The 20,033-nt window shown below is 51.3% G+C and overlaps 1 protein-coding gene across 1 annotated transcript in view; it reads right to left on the bottom strand.

Moving 5' to 3' along the window:
- TTC39C (tetratricopeptide repeat domain 39C) overlaps positions 1-20,033 on the bottom strand; it is a 56,274-nt gene that overhangs the window by 24,185 nt on the left and 12,056 nt on the right. The window contains exons 2-4 of the mRNA XM_054180205.1: positions 14,073-14,121; positions 7,875-8,003; positions 5,589-5,703 (exon numbers count right to left, since the gene is read on the bottom strand). Of these exons, the coding sequence (XP_054036180.1) occupies positions 5,589-5,703; positions 7,875-8,003; positions 14,073-14,121 (293 nt within the window). The remainder of the gene's footprint in view (positions 1-5,588; positions 5,704-7,874; positions 8,004-14,072; positions 14,122-20,033) is intronic.

Below are 20,033 nucleotides of genomic sequence, written 5' to 3' on the forward strand. Positions count from 1 at the left end.
GATTTAGATGAGACATTGGGAAGCAATTCTTGCCCATGAGTGTGGTGAGGCACTGGAACAGGTGAAGTCATGGCTGCACTGAGCCTGGAAGCATTGAAAGGAAGGTTTGCTGGGGCCTTGAGCAGCCTGGTGTAGGAGGAGGTGTCCCTGCCCATGGATCATCCCTGGATGATCTTTAAGGTCTCTTCTAACCCAAACCATTCTATGACACTGTTTCTGCCAGCAGCTAACTGCTGAGACTTGCCTCAAATGGCAAAGCCAGGACATGGAATGCAAGCACAGCTTGAGGCTTTGCTGTCATTAAGAGCTCACCACAGAGCATAACCCTAACACCTTGGCTGCACCAAGAAAAGACAATCTAACTAATTAAAAAGACTGAATTCTGCCTTTTTAAAACCTAAAAATCCATTGAAGCCCAATCCCTAAGCTGCTTTCCCAGTCAGCAGTCCAGACTCCTGACAGCAGTGCTATCAAGAAAAGCTGATTCAGCATTGCTGTGGGAAGCTAACCTAAGCTGCCACCTCAGTCAATCAATGATGAAATGATCTGTAAGAGATCCAGGAGGGTGGCAAAAGAGAATGCCAAATCTGTCAGGCACATGAGAAAGCAGCTTGCATGGCATCATATGCTTCCTGTCCAACTGTTACAGGCAGAAAAAACACAGGACAGTTTTTGCCCATAATGTATTATACATAATCAGAAAGACAACACTCTCCAGATGAACTGTCAGGCCCAGCTGAATGAGAAAGCTCTGAGGAGGCCTTAGAGCAGCCTTCCAGTACCTGCAGAGGGCTGCAAAAAAGCTGGGGAGGGACTTCTGACAAAGGCTGGGAGTGATAGGACAAGGAGCAATAGATTGAAGCTGGAAGAGGGGAGATTGAGATGGGAGACGAGGAAGAAATTCCTTCCAGTGAGGGTGGTGAGACACTGGCACAGCTTGCCCAGGGAGGCTGTGGCTGCCTCCTCCCTGGAGGTGTTCAAGGCCAGGCTGGATGAGGCCTTGAGCAAGCTGGGCTGGTGGGAGGTGTCCCTGCCCATGGCAGGGGGTTGGAACTGGGATGATCTTTAATGACCCTTTAGCCCAACACATTCCATGAATCTATGAAGCAGTTCAGCAGCAGCTGGAATCAGCAGTGGCTGAAGTGATATCTAACCACTTGGAATTTTAACCAGAGCTTTCAGGTCTATTTTTTGCTCAGCAGAGTAACCCAAATACTCTGAATGCTCTGCAGTACCTGCTACCCACTCCAGCTCCCCAAGCAGCAGACGAGAGAGAGGGGGAACAGACACCCCCTCAGTTACAGCACTCAACCCAGTCATGCAGAATACATCATGAAAGGAGAAGAAAGCTTCAAGAGAGGGGAAAATACCCTCAAAGAAACCCCAGAACTGCATCAAAAAGAGCAAGAAAATCTTCCTGCACCACTACAGACACAGCAGAAATACCTCTGGAGTTTCTGTTAGCTAGAATCAAACATTCTCAATGCCATCACAGCAAGCATTAGAGAACCTAGCTGGAGGTGTCCCTGCTCACTGAGGGGGCTTGGACAAGATGGCCTTTGAGGGTCCCTTCCAACCCAGTGCAGTCTGTGACTCACAGAACTGCTAATGCTGGAAAAGGCCTTTAAGATCATTGCATCCCACCATTAACCCAACACTGCCAATTGCACAGCTGAACAATGTCCCTCAGCACCACACCTACACAGCTTTTAAACACCTCCAGAGATGATGATTCAACCACTGCCCTGGGCAGCCTCTTTCTGGGCTTGACAACCCTTCCAGTAAAGAAATGTTTCTTACTATCTGGCCCACCAGAAAGCTGGGGAGGGACTTTTGAGGGTGTCAGGGAGTGATAGGACTGGGGGGGATGGATCAAAACTGGAAGTGGAGAGATTCAGATTGCATGTTAGGAAGAAATTCTTCCCCATGAGGGTGGTGAGAGCCTGGCACAGGTTGCCCAGGGAGGTGGTGGAAGCCTCATGCCTGGAGGCGTTTGCAGCCAGGCTGGATGTGGCTTTGAGCAACCTGCTGTCTCTGCCCATGGCAGGGGGGTTGGAACTGGATGCTCCTTCAGGTCCCTTCCAACCCTGACAATTCTATGATTCTAAGCCACTCCTGGCACAAATTCTCATCCTGTCACTGCACAATATGGAGTAAAGACCAAACCCAACATCAATTGGGAAGAGAAAGAACCTTAAAGATCATCTAGCTCTAGGGCTGGAACTAGATGATCTTTCAGGTCCTTCCCAACCAAACCATCCTATGCTTCTATGATTCACTGCAACCTCCTTTCAGGGAGCTGTAGAGAGCAATGAAGTCTTCCCTCAGATTCCTCCTCTCCAGACTAAACAACCCCAGGTCTCTCATCTGCTCCTAGCAGGATTTGCTCTCCACACCCTACTGCCCTTGACTGAAGATGACATCAATTTACCATACTTTAAATCAGGTTGTTTTTTCACTGGTTCCTTTCAGCTGCTCAGCAGGGCTGTCACTGGCTATCTGGCCTAATTGCAACCTCCAACTCTTCATTGACTGGACAAGGAGCTGGGAGTGCACCCAGTCTGTGTCTGACCTTCACCATGTTTTCCATACACTCATGGGTGAAGGCCTGTCTTAAGGTCCAGGAATGCATGAGAAGGTTAGAATCAGCTTTGCAGCTCAGATGAGATTTGTATTCCACATGACAGGACTGCCCTCATTGGCATGCAGGGATGCACTTTGGTGACCAGAGAATAAGAACTGATTCAGCAGTTCCACCTTCAGCACATTTCATTTGACATTGCTTTGGCAGTTTCCCCTCTCCCTTGGTCGTTATCAACACCATGAGGGACATCCCTGGGGACCTGACTTAGCAGTGTTCTGCATGAGGGGATTGAATGCACCCTCACTAAATGTGCAGATGACATTAAGCTGGGTGGGAGTGGTGATCTCCTGAAGGGTAGGAAGGCTCTGCAGAAAATTCTGGCCAGGCTGGATCCATGGGCTGAGATCAGTTGTATGAGGTTCAACAAGGCCAAGTGCTGGCTCCTGTACTTAGATCACAATAACCCCATGAATGCTCCAGGCTTGGGACAGAGTGGCTGCAAACTGCCCAGCAGAAAAGGACCTGTGGATGGTGGTCCACAGCTGGCTGAACATGAGCCAGTGTGTGCCCAGGTGGCCAAGTTAGCCACCAGCATCCTGGGCTTTCTATCAGGAATGGCATGATGAACAGGAGCAGGAAAGTGATTGTCTCCCTATACCTAGCACTGGTGAGGCCACACCTTGAGCACTGGGTTCAGTTTTGGGTCCCTCACTCCCAGAAAGACACTGAAGTGCTGGGGTGTGTCTAGAACAGGGCTGGTGAGGAGCAGCTGAGCCTGAAGGAGGCCAAGGGGAGATCATAGAATCAATAAGGTTGGAAAAGACCTCTAAGATCATCGAGTCCAACCTGTCACCCAGCACCTCCTGACAACTAAACCACGGCACCAAGTGCCACATCCAATCCCTATTTGAACACCTCCAGGGACAGTGACTCCACCACCTCCCTGGGCAGCACATTCCAATGCCCATCCCAGATGTTCCAGTCCCTTCCTCATCCTTGTAGCCTCCCTTAAGACTCTCTCTAGTAGATCCCTGTCCCTCTTGAATTGGGGTGCCCAGAACTGGATGCAATAGTCCAGATGTGGCCTCACCAGGGCAGAAGTAGCACTCTGCAGTCTGGGCTGGGAGCACATTGCTGGGCTGGGAGAAGGGACCCTTCCTGAGCCTTCAGCTGCAGCCTTCTCCCCTCCCCTGGCTGAAAGAGGAGGTGGGAAAGCACCAGCAAAGAAAATGAGGAACGGGAGAGGTGCCCAGGGAGGTCATTGATGATCTTCTCACTCTCTGCAACTCCCTGAAAGGAGATGGGAATGTACCCAGCCCCCCTCCAGGTAGGGTCTCCTCTCCCAAGGAACGAGTGAGAGGATGAGAGGAAATGGCCTGAAATTGTACCAGGTGAGGTTTAATTAGTTTGGATGTTAGAAGAAACTTCTTCTCTGAAAGGGTTCTCAAAGACTGGAACAGGCTGCCCAGAGAAGTGGTTGAATCCCCATCACTGGAGGTATTTCAAAGAGGCAGAGGTGAGGTGCTGAGGGATATGGCTCAGCACCAGCCTTGGTAGAGCTAGAGAGTGGTTGGACTCAATAGTCTTAAAATGGTTTGGTTGGAAAGGACCTTTATGATTTTGTGACTCAGAGCCTCTACCTTGCATGCCACAAGAAGCACACAGCTGTTAGCCATGTCCTTACCATCTCCTCAAATGCCTCTATGGGAACATGCAAAGGATTCCAAGCTGTCTAAGCAGAATCAGTTCAATATGGCTGCTGGTATGAAAAAATCAGACAGCTGTAATCTCAAGTCATCCAGCTCATTTCATGGTGTCATTCCCTCAGAGGGGTAGAACAGAAAGTGGCTGAAGGAACTGAGCTTGGTCATCCTGGAGAAAAGGAGGCTGGCAGGAGACCTTCTGGCTCTCTACAACTCCCTGAAAGATGATCAGCTTCAGGTTGGGGATGGTCTCTTTTCCCAATGAACAAGCAACAAGACCAGAGGAAATGTCCTCAAGTTGTGCTAGGGGAGGTTTAGATTGAACATGAGGAGAAATTTCTTCACCCCAAAGGGTTATCAAGCCCTGACAGGGCTCCTGAGTGAGTCCCCATCCCTAGAAGGGTTTCAAAGTGTGTAGGTGTGGTGCTGAGGGACATGGTTTAGTGGTGACCTGGCACTGCTGGGTGAAAAGTCAGATTTGATGATCTTAGAGATCTTTTCCAAGGTCATCATTGCTGAACTGCTGGCCAAACCCCAAGACTGACATGTGAGGACACAAAAGATGCTGCAAAGGCAAATAAAAGTTCAGTACCACCACCTGATTTCCTCAGCCTGGGTGAAAATCCCTTCTTCTTGCAAACCTCAACACTTCTCCAACTGCACCTCCCGAGCTCAAAAAGCAATCACCTTAACTGTCCAGGGAGGTACTGGAGTCACCATCCCTGGAGGGGTTCAAGAGGGGACTGGATGTGGCACTTGGTGCCATGGTTTAGTAGTCATGAGGGCTTGGGTGATAGGTTGGACTTGATGATCTCTGAGGTCTTTTCCAACTTTATTGATTCTATGATTCTAACATCTGGAGAAGAGGAGGATGAGGAGCAAACTCCTTGCTCTGTTTCCTGAAAGGAAATTTGGGCCAGGTGGGGGTTGGTCACTTCTCCCTAGGATCAGGTGATAGAAGGAGAGGAAATGGCCTGACATTGTGCCAGGGCAGAGTTAGGTTGGGGATATGGAAAACTTTCTTTGCTGCAAGAGTGGTCAGAGGTTAGAACAGGCTGCCCAGGGAGGTGGTGGAGTCCCCGTGCCTGGAGGTGTTTCAGAGCTGTGGCCATGGCACTTGGGGCCATGGTTTGGTGGCCATGGTGGGGCTGGCTTGATGGTTGGACTCAATGATCTTGGAGGGCTTTTCCAGCCACAACAATTCCATGGTTCTATGACAGTCATAGTGCCACTTGATGGTCAAGCTTTACAAAAAAGATACCATGCATAAAACAGATGTGAAGATGGAAGGCAGGGCACACCTGATAGCTCTTGTTTCACAAAGGAGAGCACAGCCAAGTAGACCTGGCAGTCTGCTACGATGATTTGCCTCTGGAGACGATCGATCATGGAGAGAGTGGATTTGCGTCCATCCACCTGTTGGGAACAAACACAGAGCACAGAGAATGTTAGCAAGGGTCAGGAATCTGGCATCTGACAAATGCAAGATTAACTGCAAGTCTTGCTACTAAACTGGCTCCTCAGTTTAAGAAGGACATTGAGAGACTTGAAGGTGTCCAGAGAAGGGCAACAAAGCTGGGGAGGGGTCTGGAGCACAGCCCTGTGAGGAGAGGCTGAGGGAGCTGGGGTTGCTTAGCCTGCATAAGAGGAGGCTCAGGGGAGACCTGCTTGCTCTCTCCAACTCCCTGAAGGGAGGTTGTAGCCAGGTGGGGGTTGGTCTCTTCTCCCAGGCACCCAGCACCAGAACAAGAGGACACAGTCTCAAGCTGTGGCAGGGGAGGTTTAGGCTGGAGGTGAGGAGAAAGTTCTTCCCAGGAAGAGAGATTGGCCATTGGGATGTGCTGCCCAGGGAGGTGGTGGAGTCCCCATCCCTGGTAGTTTCCAAAAAGTCTTGGAGCCATGGTTTTGTTAGTCATGAGGCATTGGGTAATAGGTAATAGGTTGGACTTGATGATCTCTGAGGTCTTTTCCAAACCTGGTTGATTCTGTGATTCTTAATTAACTCAGCATTTTCAACTGTAAAACTATGCTAAGATTTCTTTGCCAGGTCATTAAACAAGATCCTCCCTAACAGGGGCTTTTTAACCTGGGCTGTTTAGTCTGGAGGGGAGAAGGCTGAGAGGGGATTTAATAAATGTCTATAAATATCTGAGGGCTGGGGTTAGGGTTAGGGACAGCCTCTGCTCCCTGTGCCCTGGGATAGGACAAGGGGCAATGGATATAAACTCCAGCAACCCTGACTGGCAGCATCACCAAGCAGCCAACCCTGACTAAAACATAACCAACAGTGACCAAAAAAATAACCAACCAACATTGACTAAAAAACCCCAAACTAACCAATACTGGTTAAAAAAAAATAAATCAACCAACCAATATTGATTAAAACAAAAAAATGTAACCAATATTGAAGAGAAATGGCTTCTTTTTCTGCTGGGATCTGCTCTGTCACAGCAGGCTTGCTGCTGGCTGGACATTTCTACACTGCTGCTTTAAGTAGCTCTCTCTCTCTGCATGCTTTACTCTTCCTTCATTATTTAGAATGAAAAAAAATCTGGAGGAGGAAGGGAAAATCCCTTGGGAAGATGCCTGGCACACAGCACGGTGCAGCCTCAGTGGCACAGCTCCTGAATGTTACTGGAGCATGGATGAATTCAATTCAGCCTGAGCCAGGCCACAAGCTTCCCAAAGTGATTTCAGTAGGTCACTAAGTTGGGAGTGTTAGGAAAATAATCATCCATTTGGAGTGTTAGGAAAATAATTTCCAACACCAACCCAACTTGCTGCTTTAGGAGAGGAAGTCCCTGACTGTTGTGTGATAATTAGGAAATCCAAGCAAAATATTTTACTTGTTGATCTCCAAAGCCACAGGCTCACAGGATGTGAGGGGTTGGAAGGGACTTCTGGAGATCTCTGGGTCCAAGCCCCCTGCCAGAGCAGGACCACAGAATCCAGCACAGGTCACACAGGAACACATCCAGATGGGGCTGGAAAGGCTCCAGAGAAGGAGACTCCACAACCTCTCTGGGCAGCCTGCTCCAGGGCTCTGGGACCCTCTCAGTGAAGAAGCTCCTCCTCGTGTTGAGGGGGAACCTCTTGTGCTAGAGTTTTCATCCATTGCCTCTTGTCCTATCCCAGGGCACAAGTGAGCAGAGGCTGTTCCTGTCCCTTCCCTCCTGACCCCCAGCCCTCAGATATTTACAGACATTGATTAGACCCCAGGGATGGGGACTCCACCACCTCCCTGGGCAGCACATCCCAATGACCAATTCCTCTTTCTGGGAAGAACTTTCTCCTCACCTCCAGCCTAAACCTCCCCTGGCACAGCTTGAGACTGTGTCCTCTTGTTCTGCTGCTGCTTGCCTGGCAGAAGAGACCAACCCCCACCTGGCTACAACCTCCCTTCAGGGAGTTGGAGAGAGCAAGAAGGTCTCCCCTGAGCCTCCTCTTCTCCAGGCTAACCACCCCATGGCTCTCAGCCTCTCCTCATAAGGCAGTGCTCTACTCAGAATACAAAAGAGGGCAGAAAGCAAGCTTCCAGAGGTATGTCTGCAAGCCACAATTCTGTGTTCTGCAAGTCATGTTCTTACATTCTTTTTAATTTTATTCTTGATTGTTTCTATAACTCCAGCTTCTTCACTTTCACAGAGCTTCTCTGTAGCCTTTAAGTCATCACAGGCCAGCTGCATTTTCTCCTCTTCAAAGGTCATCATGGCGTTCTAGCAAGAAAACCAAACACATCTGAATGAAAACAACCACAAATGCTTGTAGTTCTGACAAACCAACCAACCCACCCACCCACCCCCCATGAGGAGGGAAAAGTTCTCCCAAAAACCTGACAGCAAAATTTCCTGTCTAAATAAGCCCATGAATGTACACACACCAGTGCCCATCTGCTACACAGCAACAGCAACCTAGAGTGGGGGAGAGGGGAGAGTGGGGGAGAGGGGAGAGTGGGGGAGAGGGGAGAGAGGGAGAGTGGGGGAGAGAGGGAGAGTGGGGGAGAGAGGGAGAGTGGGGGAGAGAGGGAGAGTGGGGGAGAGAGGGAGAGTGGGGGAGAGAGGGAGAGTGGGGGAGAGAGGGAGAGTGGGGGAGAGAGGGAGAGTGGGGGAGAGGGGAGAGTGGGGGAGAGGGGAGAGTGGGGGAGAGGGGAGAGTGGGGGAGAGGGGAGAGTGGGGGAGAGGGGAGAGTGGGGGAGAGGGGAGAGTGGGGGAGAGGGGAGAGTGGGGGAGAGGGGAGAGTGGGGGAGAGGGGAGAGTGGGGGAGAGGGGAGAGTGGGGGAGAGGGGAGAGTGGGGGAGAGGGGAGAGTGGGGGAGAGGGGAGAGTGGGGGAGAGGGGAGAGTGGGGGAGAGGGGAGAGTGGGGGAGAGGGGAGAGTGGGGGAGAGGGGAGAGTGGGGGAGAGGGGAGAGTGGGGGAGAGGGGAGAGTGGGGGAGAGGGGAGAGTGGGGGAGAGGGGAGAGTGGGGGAGAGGGGAGAGTGGGGGAGAGGGGAGAGTGGGGGAGAGGGGAGAGTGGGGGAGAGGGGAGAGTGGGGGAGAGGGGAGAGTGGGGGAGAGGGGAGAGTGGGGGAGAGGGGAGAGTGGGGGAGAGGGGAGAGTGGGGGAGAGGGGAGAGTGGGGGAGAGGGGAGAGTGGGGGAGAGGGGAGAGTGGGGGAGAGGGGAGAGTGGGGGAGAGGGGAGAGTGGGGGAGAGGGGAGAGTGGGGGAGAGGGGAGAGTGGGGGAGAGGGGAGAGTGGGGGAGAGGGGAGAGTGGGGGAGAGGGGAGAGTGGGGGAGAGGGGAGAGTGGGGGAGAGGGGAGAGTGGGGGAGAGGGGAGAGTGGGGGAGAGGGGAGAGTGGGGGAGAGGGGAGAGTGGGGGAGAGGGGAGAGTGGGGGAGAGGGGAGAGTGGGGGAGAGGGGAGAGTGGGGAGAGGGGAGAGTGGGGGAGAGGGGAGAGTGGGGGAGAGGGGAGAGTGGGGGAGAGGGGAGAGTGGGGGAGAGGGGAGAGTGGGGGAGAGGGGAGAGTGGGGGAGAGAGGAGAGTGGGGGAGAGAGGAGAGTGGGGGAGAGAGGAGAGTGGGGGAGAGAGGAGAGTGGGGGAGAGAGGAGAGTGGGGGAGAGAGGAGAGTGGGGGAGAGAGGAGAGTAAACCAGGTTGGAAGAGACCTTCAAGATCATCAAGTCCAACCTATCACCCAACACCATCTGATCAACTAACCCATGGCACCAAGCACCCCATCAAGTCTCCTCCTAAACACCTCCAGCGATGCTGACTCCACCAGCCCCCCAGGCAGCACATTCCAATGGCCAATCTCTCTCTATATATAAAGAACTTGTTCCTAAAAGGGGAGGTTTAGGTTGGAGATTAGGACAAATTTCTTTGCTGCAAGAGTGGTCAGGGGTCGGCAGAGGCTGCCCAGCGAGGTGGTGGAGTCCCCATGCCTGGAAGTGTTCCAAAGACCTGTGGCTGTGGCACTTGGGGTTGATGTTGGACTTGATCTTAGAGGTCCTTTCCAACCCAAACAACTCTGTGATTCTATGAATCATATTCCTCTGGAGAAGAGGAGGCTGAGGGGAGATGACCTGCTTTGCTACAACTATGATTCCATGAATCATATTCCTGTGGAGCAAAGAAGGCTGAGGGGAGATGACCTGCTTTGCTACAACTCCCTCAGAGGCTGGAACCAGGTTGAAGTTGGTCTCTTCTCCTATGTTACAAGAGACAGGATATGAGGCAACTGCCTCCAGTTGCAGCAGGGGAGATTTAGGTTGGACAGTAGAAGAAACTTCTTAACTGAAAGGGTTCTCAGCCACTGCAAGAGGCTGCCCAGGGAGGCAGGTGAGTCCCCAACGCTGGAGGTGTTCCAGAAATGTGTGGCCATGGCACCTGAGGGCATGGTGGTGTTGGGTTGACAGCTGGACTTGATCTTAGAGGTCTTTTCCAACCCAAACAATTCTGTGATTCTATGAATCATATTCCTCTGGAGAAAAGGAGGCTGAGGGGAGATGACCTGCTTTGCTACACCTATGATTCTATGAATCACATTCCTGTGGAGACCTCCTGCCTCTCTACAACTCCCTGAAAGGAGGCTGCAGCCAGGTTGAAGTTGGTCTCTTCTATGTTAAAAGAGAGAGGATATGAGGAAACTGCCTCAAGTTGCAGCAGGGGAGGTTTAGGTTGGACAGCAGAAGAAACTTAACTGAAAGGGTTCCCAAAGCCTGGCACAGGCTGCCCAGGGAGGTGGTTGAATCCCCATCCCTGGAGGTGTTTCAAAGAGGCAGAGAGAGAGTAGAAATAGGAATAGAGTAGAAATAGGAATAGAGTAGAAATAGGAATAGAGTAGAAATAGGAATAGAGTAGAAATAGGAATAGAGGAGAAATAGGAATAGAGGAGAAATAGGAATAGAGGAGAAATAGGAATAGAGGAGAAATAGGAATAGAGGAGAAATAGGAATAGAGGAGAAATAGGAATAGAGGAGAAATAGGAATAGAGGAGAAATAGGAATAGAGGAGAAATAGGAATAGAGGAGAAATAGGAATAGAGGAGAAATAGGAATAGAGGAGAAATAGGAATAGATTTAACCAGGTTGAAAAAGACCTTCCAGATCATTGAGTCCAACCTGTCACCCAGCACCATCTAATCAACTAAATCATGGCACCAAGTGCCTCAGCCAGTCCCCTCTTAAACACCTCCAGTGATGGTGACTCCACCACCTCGCTGGGCAGCCCATTCCAAAATGATGTGGTGCTGAGGGCCAGGGTTTAGCCCCAGCCTTGGCAGAGTCAGGGAACGCTTGGACTGCTCACAGATCTTTTCAAGCCAGAGCCACTCCGTGATTCTACATGTAGCAAGAAAAAAACCCAGAAGTGCAGCCAGCTCCTGCTGAACCAATTTAGAAAGCACTTCAGAACAAGTGAGTGCTTTTCTTGATGCTTTATGAAGCAAAAGCTCTGAATGACACAGGCCCACGAAGCGTGGCTGCTATCTTTAGAGCAGTCGCTAAGCAAGAGAGCTTCAAGATCCACTGATGCTGCAGTCCTGTTCCACCGGTTCAGCACATCACAGCAGCCAGCCCAAGAGAGTCTCCCTCTTCCCTTTCTCCTCTCCACTGACTTGAAAGCAAGCACATGCCCCAGGAGGCTTCCTAAGCAATGCATTTCCCCCTAAGGGACATTCTACAGAGATGAGAGAGAGCTCAAATTAATTTCTTTTACAACTTCTCTATTTCTGGCATGTTATAATAAATTCTGTCTCCTGGAAGAGCGTTACCAAGGATAATTTCTGGTGTGATTGAAGATTAAGCAGCACAGTCTGAGTAAGGACAGGCTCAAACACAAGATCCAAACATTTTTTGAGGCATCTGCTGAGTTTTGACATAAATTATCATTTCTAATACATTCCCCAAACACCAGAAGAGAAACATTTAACAGCCCTAAGTTGCTCATTCCAAGGCTTGTCAGCCAAGAGTCTCAGTTCTTGTCTAGTCAAAAAGGAAGCAATGTGAATGGATGGAATTCACAGAATACAATAGACCAGGTTGGAAGAGACCTTCAAGATCATCGCGTCCGACCCATCAACCAATCCAACACCGCCTAATCAACTAACCCACGGCACCAAGCACCCCATCAAGTCTCCTCCTGAACACCTCCCATGATGGTGACTCCACCACCTCCCTGGGCAGCACATTCCAATGGGCAATCACTCTCCCTGTGTAGAACTTCTTCCTAACATCCAGCCTAAACCTCCCCTGGCACAGCCTGAGACTGTGTCCTCTTGTTCTGGTGCTGGCTGCCTGGCAGAAGAGACCAACCCCCACCTGGTTACAACCTCCCTTCAGGGAGTTGCAGAGAGCAACAAGGTCTCCCCTGAGCCTCCTCTTCTCCAGGCTAAGCAACCCCAGCTCCCTCAGCCTCTCCTCACAGGGCTGTGTTCCAAACCCCTCCCCAGCTTTGTTGCCCTTCTCTGGACACCTTCCAGCAAGTCAACCTCCTTCCTAAACTGAGGAGCCCAGAACTGGACACAGGACCAAAGGTGCAGCCTAACCAGTGCAGTGTACAGGGGCAGAATGACCTCCCTGCTCCTGCTGGCCACACTGTTCCTGATGCAGGCCAGGATGCCATTGGCCCTCTTGGCTGCCTGGGCACACTGCAGGCTCATGTTCAGCCTACCATCGACCAGCACCCCCAGGTCCCTCTCTGCCTGGCTGCTCTCAGCCACTCTGCCCCCAGCCTGTAGCACTGCCTGGGGTTGCTGTGGCCAATGTGCAGCACCTGAACTTGGATGTGTTCAATCTCCTGCCCTTGGACTCTGCCCATCTGCCCAGCCTGTCCAGGTCCCTCTGCAGAGCCTCTCTACCCTCCAGCAGATCAACTCCTGCCCCCAGCTTGGTGCCATCTGCAAATTTACTGATGATGGACTCAACCCCCTCATCCAGATCATCAATAAATATGTTAAAGAGCACAGGGCCCAGCACTGATCCTTGGGGCACAGCACTGGTGCCTGGCTGCCAGCTGGCTGTGGCACCATTCACCACCACTCTCTGGGCTCAGCCTCCAGCCAGTTCCTAACCCAGCTCAGAGAGCTGCTGTCCAAGGCAGGGGCTGACAGCTTGGCCAGGAGTTTGCTGTGGGGGATGGTGTCAAAGCCCTTGCTGAAGTCCAGGTAGACTCCATCCACAGCCTGCCCCACATCCACCAGGCAGTCACCTGATCATAGAATGGCTCAGGTTGGAAGGCACCTCAGAGATCACCTGCAGCAAACCCCCTGCCATGGGCTGGGATGCCTCTCCACTAGACTTGGCTACCCAAGGCCTCACTCAAGCTGCAATGCAGCATCCACAATCCAGTGTCTCACCACTGAACAGCTAATTAAGCATTAACAGATTTCACCCAGCAGTGTGGATGGAGAAAAGTTCAACATCAAAGAAGCTGGCAGGAAAATGGCATTCATGAGGATTATTTTAATAAGCCCCTAGTGATAGGACTGGGGGGGATGGAGCAAAACTAGAAGTGGGGAGATTCAGATTGGATATGAGGAAGAAGTTGTTCCCCATGAGGGTGGTGAGAGCCTGGCACAGGTTGCCCAGGGAGGTGGTGGAAGCCTCCTGCCTGGAGGTTTCTAAGACCAGGCTGGATGTGGCTGTGAGCAACCTGCTGTAGAACAGACTAGACTAGACTAGAACAGAACAAAATAGAATAAACCAGGTTGGAAAAGACCTTTGAGATCATCAAGTCCAACCTGTCACCCAACACCATCTGATCAACTAAACCATGTAGTGTGAGGTGTCCCTGCCCATGGCAGGGGAGTTGGAACTGGATGATCCTTGAGGTCCCTTCCAACCCTGACAATTTTGTGATTCTATGATACCACGACAGCAGCTGAAGATGCCAGGCTGGATGTGGCTGTGAGCAACCTGCTGTAGTGTGAGGTGTCCCTGCCCATGGCAGGGGGTTTGGACCTGGCTGATCCTTGAGGTCCCTTCCAACCCTGACAATTCTATGATTCTAAAACCACCTCTACTGCTCATCCAAGAGTTTTGTTCTGGCTCTGTTAACAGAACACATCAATAATTCACACATTGGAGAGGCTGAAGAGCAGAACCTCGACTTTCCATTTAAACCATGTAAGTAAACAAGCTTTATATAACACAATGATTTGTTTTCTAGCTACCCCTGATCTAAAACTGCAGGGGGAAAATGAATCAAGTCTCACATAAAGAGACAAGAATATCCACCCTGGTGAACACATCATGCACATGCAAACACTACCCACAGGAAGAGATGGATCCTCTCTGCTCCCATCTACTCACCAGAAAACTGACAAAGCTGGCTCCAAAACTCATTAATGGGCTCTGGTTCCTGCAAAGGAAACAAAAGGCAGTTACTCTTGTTTCACATTTCTGTACATGCTGCATTTCCTGACTTGAAATGAAACAGCTAGAAAGAAATCCTGGGGGACTGCAGCAAGTTATGATCAGATCATCCTGCGGTACAGGGCAGAAATGCAAAGTTTCATAGCTTCAGTGAACTGAAAAACTGATTTTTCAAGCAGAGAAAGTGGAGCACTCAGCCTGATGATTGCACTCAGCAGAGTAACAGTCAATGGCTCAATGTCTAAGTGGAGACAAGCGAGGAGTGGTGCTCCTCAGGGCACTGTACTGGGACCAGTGCCGGTTAACATCTCTGCTGGCAACACAGACATTGGGATCCAGGCACCCTCAGCGCCAGTGCTGATGGCACCAAGCTGTGTGGTGCAAGTGACAGGCTGCAGGGAAGGCATGGCATCCAGAGGGACCTAAACAGGCTGGAGAGGAGGCCAGTGGCAGCCTTATGAAGTTCAACACAGCCAAGGGCAAGGTCCTGCACCTGGCTCGGGGCAATTCCAAGCACAGATCCAGGCTGGGTGGAGAACAGAGAGAGAGAGCAGCGCTGAGAAGAAGGGTTTGGGGATGCTGGGTGAGGAGAAACTCAACCAAGTGCTGGAGCCCAGAGCCAGCCATGCCCTAGGCTGATCCCCAGCAGTGTGGGCAGCAGGCGGAGGGAGGGGATTACGACCATCTGCTCTGCTGAGACCCCACCTGGGTCCAGGTCTGGAGTCCCCAGCACAAGAAGGATATGGAAGTGTTAGAATGGGTCCAGAGGAAGCCATGAAGACGATCAGAGGGCTGGAAAGCCTCCCCTGTGGGGACAGGCTGAGATAGCTGGGGCTGTTCAGCTTGGAGAAGGCTATGGGGAGACCTCAGAGCAGCTTTTCAGTACCTGAAGGGGGCTACAGGGGAGCTGGGGAGGAACTTTTGACAAAGGCCTGGAGTGACAGGACAAGGGGGGATGGCTTCAAACTGGAAGTAGCTGGATTTCGATGAGCCATTAGGAAGCAATTCTTCCCCATTAGGGTGTTAAGACTGCCAGGTTACATAAAAACACTGACTTCAAGGATTAAAGAAGAGCTATCAGTAATGCTACAGGTACAGCTACTGCTCTAGTACAGCACTGAGGCTATTTCCAACTTAATCCTGCAATCATCAGATTAGAGTTTTTACATCACTATCTGCCCCCACACCTTTTCTCACCTTTTTTTTCCCCCTTTAGCATAAGCATCTAACAGTAGGGATGTGAATAATGAGGAGGAGGAAGTTAGAACAGAAAGACCTGCCCTTTTTATATACACTGCCCAGTTCTGGATATCCAGGGAGACCTTAGAGCTGCATTTCCAGAGCTGAAAGGGACCTGCTGGAAGGCTGGGGAGGGACCAGAAGGGCCTCTGGTGACAGGACAAGGGGCAATGGTTTGAAACTGGAGCAGGACAGGTTTAGGTTGGACATCAGGAGGAAGTTCTGCACAGTGAGAGTGGTGAAACACTGGAACAGGCTGCCCAGGGATGTGGTTGAGGCCCTGTCCCTGTGATGTTCAAGATCAGACTTGATGAGGCCCTGGACAGCCTGCTCTGGTTGGACATGTCCCTGCTGAGTGCTGGGGAGTGGACAAGATGCCCTTTGAGGGTCTCTTCCAATTCCATGCCATCTGTGACCTTGACAATCCATTTCAGTGTCAGATCAATGTAACCTGCCCCATCTTTACATTCATTGTTGTGGCAGACAAGCAGGTTGGGTGCTCTGCCCTTTGCTGGCCACCAAGAACAGCTGCCAGGAAGCCTTTCTGCTCTTCTGGTCTGTTCTCCACCAACAGCTGTGGCCCTTCCAACCCAAACCATTCCATGACTCTATCAGTCAGCCACACAGTTTCTGCTGGCTGCCTCTGGCGCTTCCAGCAGGACAGGGCATGGCCTTTCTCCTCAGCCACTTTTCAGCTGGTGAGGTGTGTGGGCCCCACGCAGCAGCACAGAGTCACACTGCACAGCACAGAACCTTCAGCGCACGCTTCAAGGTCACACCTACTGCATTATCCACACCCAGATCTCACATGTGCAGAACAGAGCAGCACAAGCAGGGTGTGCATTAATGCCCCTGTGTGCAAAGTGCCACTTACATCATACCTCCAAGGAAGCTTAGAAATAACCCAAAGGCTTTATTTTTGTGCTTCCTTAGAGCTCCATGCGCAGAGAGAAAGCAGTTCTGAGGAGGTAAGCAGGGAGACATCTCTAGATCATCAACCTGTCATACTGAAGGCCAGCCACAACATGAAACTGCTAAAGAAAGATTCATTCTGATAATCATACAATCAATGAGGTTGGAAAAGACCTCAGAGATCATCAAGTCCAACCTAACACCCAACACCTCCTGACAACTAAACCATGGCACCAAGTGCCAGGTCAAATTCCTTTATGAACACCTCCAAGGATGGGGACTCCCCCACCTCCCTGGGCAGCACATCCCAATGGCCAATCTCTCTTGCTGGGAAGAACTTTCTCCTCACCTCCAGCCTAAACCTCCCCTGGCACAGCTTGAGACTATGTCCTCTTGTTCTGGTGCTGCTTGCCTGGCAGAAGAGACCAACCCCCACCTGGCCACAACCTCCCTTCAGGGAGTTGGAGAGAGCAAGAAGGTCTCCCCTGAGCCTCCTCTTCTCCAGGCTAAGCAACCCCAGCTCCCTCAGCCTCTCCTCACAGGGCTGGGCTCCAGACCCCTCCCCAGCTTTGTTGCCCTTCTCTGGACACCTTCCAGCAGCTCAACATCTTTCCTAAACTGAGGAGCCCAGAACTGGACACAGGGCTCAAGGTGTGGCCTCAGCAGTGCTGAGCACAGGGCACAATGACTTCCCTGCTGCTGCTGGCCACACTCTTCCTGATGCAGGCCAGGATGCCAACCTCAGGAGTCTCTGAATACAACCAGGAAAATTAAAAGACATAAGAGACAGTTAATTGGGTTGGCACTTCCCAGTAGGGGATCCTTAGAACACACTTCTTGAACATCAACTTAGAGAGAACCGCAGCAGGGGCTTGGAAGGGACCTCTGGAGATCACCCAGTCCAACCCCCCTGCTAGAACAAGGTCACCCCACAGCAGCTTCCCCAGGGTCACAATGGCCAGGGGGCTTTGGAACTTCTCTTGAGAAAGAGACTCCACAGCCTCTCTGGGCAGCCTTTTCCAGGGCTCCAGAACCCTCACACCATAGCTCTTCCTCATATTCAGGTGGTACCTCCTGGGTTCCAGTTTGTGCCCATTACCCTTTGTTCTGTCCCTGGGCACCACTGACAAGAATCTGCTCCCATCCTCTTGACCCTGACCTTCAGCTCTTGCTGAGCATTGCTCAGATCCCCTCTCAGGCTGCTCCTCTCCAGGCTCAACAGCCCCAGGGCTCCCAGCCTTTCCTCTTCACAGAGATGCTCCAGGCCCATCAGCAGCTTTGTAGCCTCTGCTGCACTCTCTCCAGTCTACCCATGTCCCTCTTAAACTGGGGAGCCCAGAACTGGACCTGGGACTCCAGATACAGCCTCACTAGGGCAGTATAGAGAAGGAGGAGAAGCTACCTTAACCTGCTGGCCACAATCTTCTTCAGGCACTCCAGGCAAGCATCAGCCTCCCTGGCCACAAAAGCACACTGCTGGCTCCCAGGCAACACATTGTCCACCAGGACTGCCAAGTCCTTCTCCATAGAGCTCCCTTCCACAGCTGTTCCATCCCCACTGGAAAATTTACTTCACTCCCACACATGGACACAAAGAAATTGTACTAGAGGAGTAACTCAGATTTGAGCATGTGAGCCCCTGTGAAACATCCACCTGGAAATTCAGAATACAGAATTAAGCAGGTGGGAAAAGACCTTGGAGATCATCGAGTCCAACCTATCACCCAGCACCATCTGATCAACTAAACCATGGCACCAAGTGCCTCATCCAGCCTCTTCCTAAACACCTCCAGAGATGGGGACTCCACCACCTCCCTGGGCAGCACATTCCAATGGGCAATCTCTCTTCCTGTGAAGAATTTCTTCCAACCTAAACTCCCCTGGCACAGCTTGAGACTGTGTCCTCTCATTCACTAAGCACTGAACTCTCATTAGAGCTGTACAACACAACAAAGGTTTTGAAGTGGCTTTTTATCCCTCTCAAAACAGGCACAAGCAACTCAAACTCAGCAACATAAACCAGGAAGGGACTTTTGAAAAGGGGTTGTAGAGACAGGATGTGACAACGGTTTTGAGATGGAAAAGATGAGATAAAGAATTTCTTCCTAATCTCCACTCTTAATAATGAGGGTGCTGAGACACTGGAAGAGGTTGCCCAGGGAGGCTGTGGATGCTTCCTCCCTGGAGGTGTTCAAGGCCAGGCTGGATGAGGCCCTGAGCAGTCTGGTGTAATAGGAGGTGTCCCTGCCCATGGCAGGGGGTTAGAACTGGATGAGCTTTAAGGTCACTTCCAACCCAAACTATTCTAGGATTCTGTAATGCCTTCACATATCTGTGTGCACACATGAAGAGGTTATTTACATCCTGAAGAGGAAAGAAAACCAAATATCCTATCTCCCCCAGCCCTTGCCAAGAGTTCCTCCCCAGCTCTCCTGGAGCCCCCTTCAGGTACTGGAAGGCTGCTCTGAGGTCTCCCCGGAGCCTTCTCTTCTCCAGGCTGAACAGCCCCAACTCTCTCAGCTTGTCCCTATGGGGGAGACTCTCCAGCCCTCTAGAGGATCAGCTTTCAGGCCTCCTCTAGACCCTCTCTAACAGTTCCATCATGTTGCAGATCAGCTCTTTCACATTTTCTTGCACTCAGCCTATAAAAAGCTTTGTCATTACGGCACAGATGGGCTGCAGCACGGAAGGGCCCTAAAGCTAGAAAACATGGTGCATGGTGTTATGCTGTCTGGGAGCTGCTGCTGGTGAGAGCACAGAGTCTGGCAAACAGAAGATGGTATCTTCACTGCAGGAGCTCCTCACACAGAGCTGCTATCAGCACTGAACAAGCAAAGCTCCTACCGAGTCACTGGGGAGCGACCACAGTTGCAGCTCTCTGCAGAATCACCTGTCAAGGTGATTCCAGCACCTGGAATCCACTCTAAAGAGTGACAGTTTGGCTCAATCTTCATGGTTATGCTGATGGATGAATTCTTCAGCTTCTCAGGGTTACCCATTCCTCGAGAGCCAGCAGCAAAGTTTGCCACAGCACAGTCCTGTCCCAGTAAGTGCTGCGATATGACTCATGCTGACAGCAAGTGTCTGAGAAAAGCACAGTCCCATGAAAACCACCCAGAGCTCAAACTCCTTCTGAGTGACCTTCAGCACCAGACAGATTTTTACAGCTTTTGACAGATTCCACAGAGTTGTTCAAGAAACAAAAAAGATGAGGCAGCCCTGGAGAAAATAACAGCAAACCAATGGCAGTGTTGTGGCAGTGGATACCAATCAACACTGGGACACTGCACTGCTGGAGCTGTCCTCACCACTTCAAAGGACCTTGATAAAGTAAAGGAAACATAGATTCATAGAATGGTATGGTTTGGTTTGGAAGGGACCTTAAAGGTCATCTAGTTCCAAGCCCCTGCCATGGGCCACTGGACCAGGTTGCCCAAGGCCTCATCCATCCTGGCCTTGAACACCTGGCCTGGAGAAGAGGAGGCTCAGGGGAGACCTCATTGCTGTCTCCAACTCCCTGAAGGGGGATTGTAGCCAGAAGGGAGTAGGTCTCCTCTCTCAGGCAACCAGCACAAGAGGACACAGTCTCAAGCTGTGCCAGGGGAGGTTTAGGCTGGAGGTGAGGAGAAAGTTCTTCCCCAAGAGAGTCATTTGCCATTGGGATGTGCTGCCCAGGGAGGTGGTGGAGTCCCCATCCCTGGAGGTGTTCCAGAGGGGATTGGATGTGGCACTTGGGGCCATGGTTTA

This window comes from Dryobates pubescens, chromosome 3, assembly GCF_014839835.1.
Source record: "Dryobates pubescens isolate bDryPub1 chromosome 3, bDryPub1.pri, whole genome shotgun sequence".
Classification (NCBI taxonomy): Eukaryota; Metazoa; Chordata; class Aves; order Piciformes; family Picidae; genus Dryobates; species Dryobates pubescens.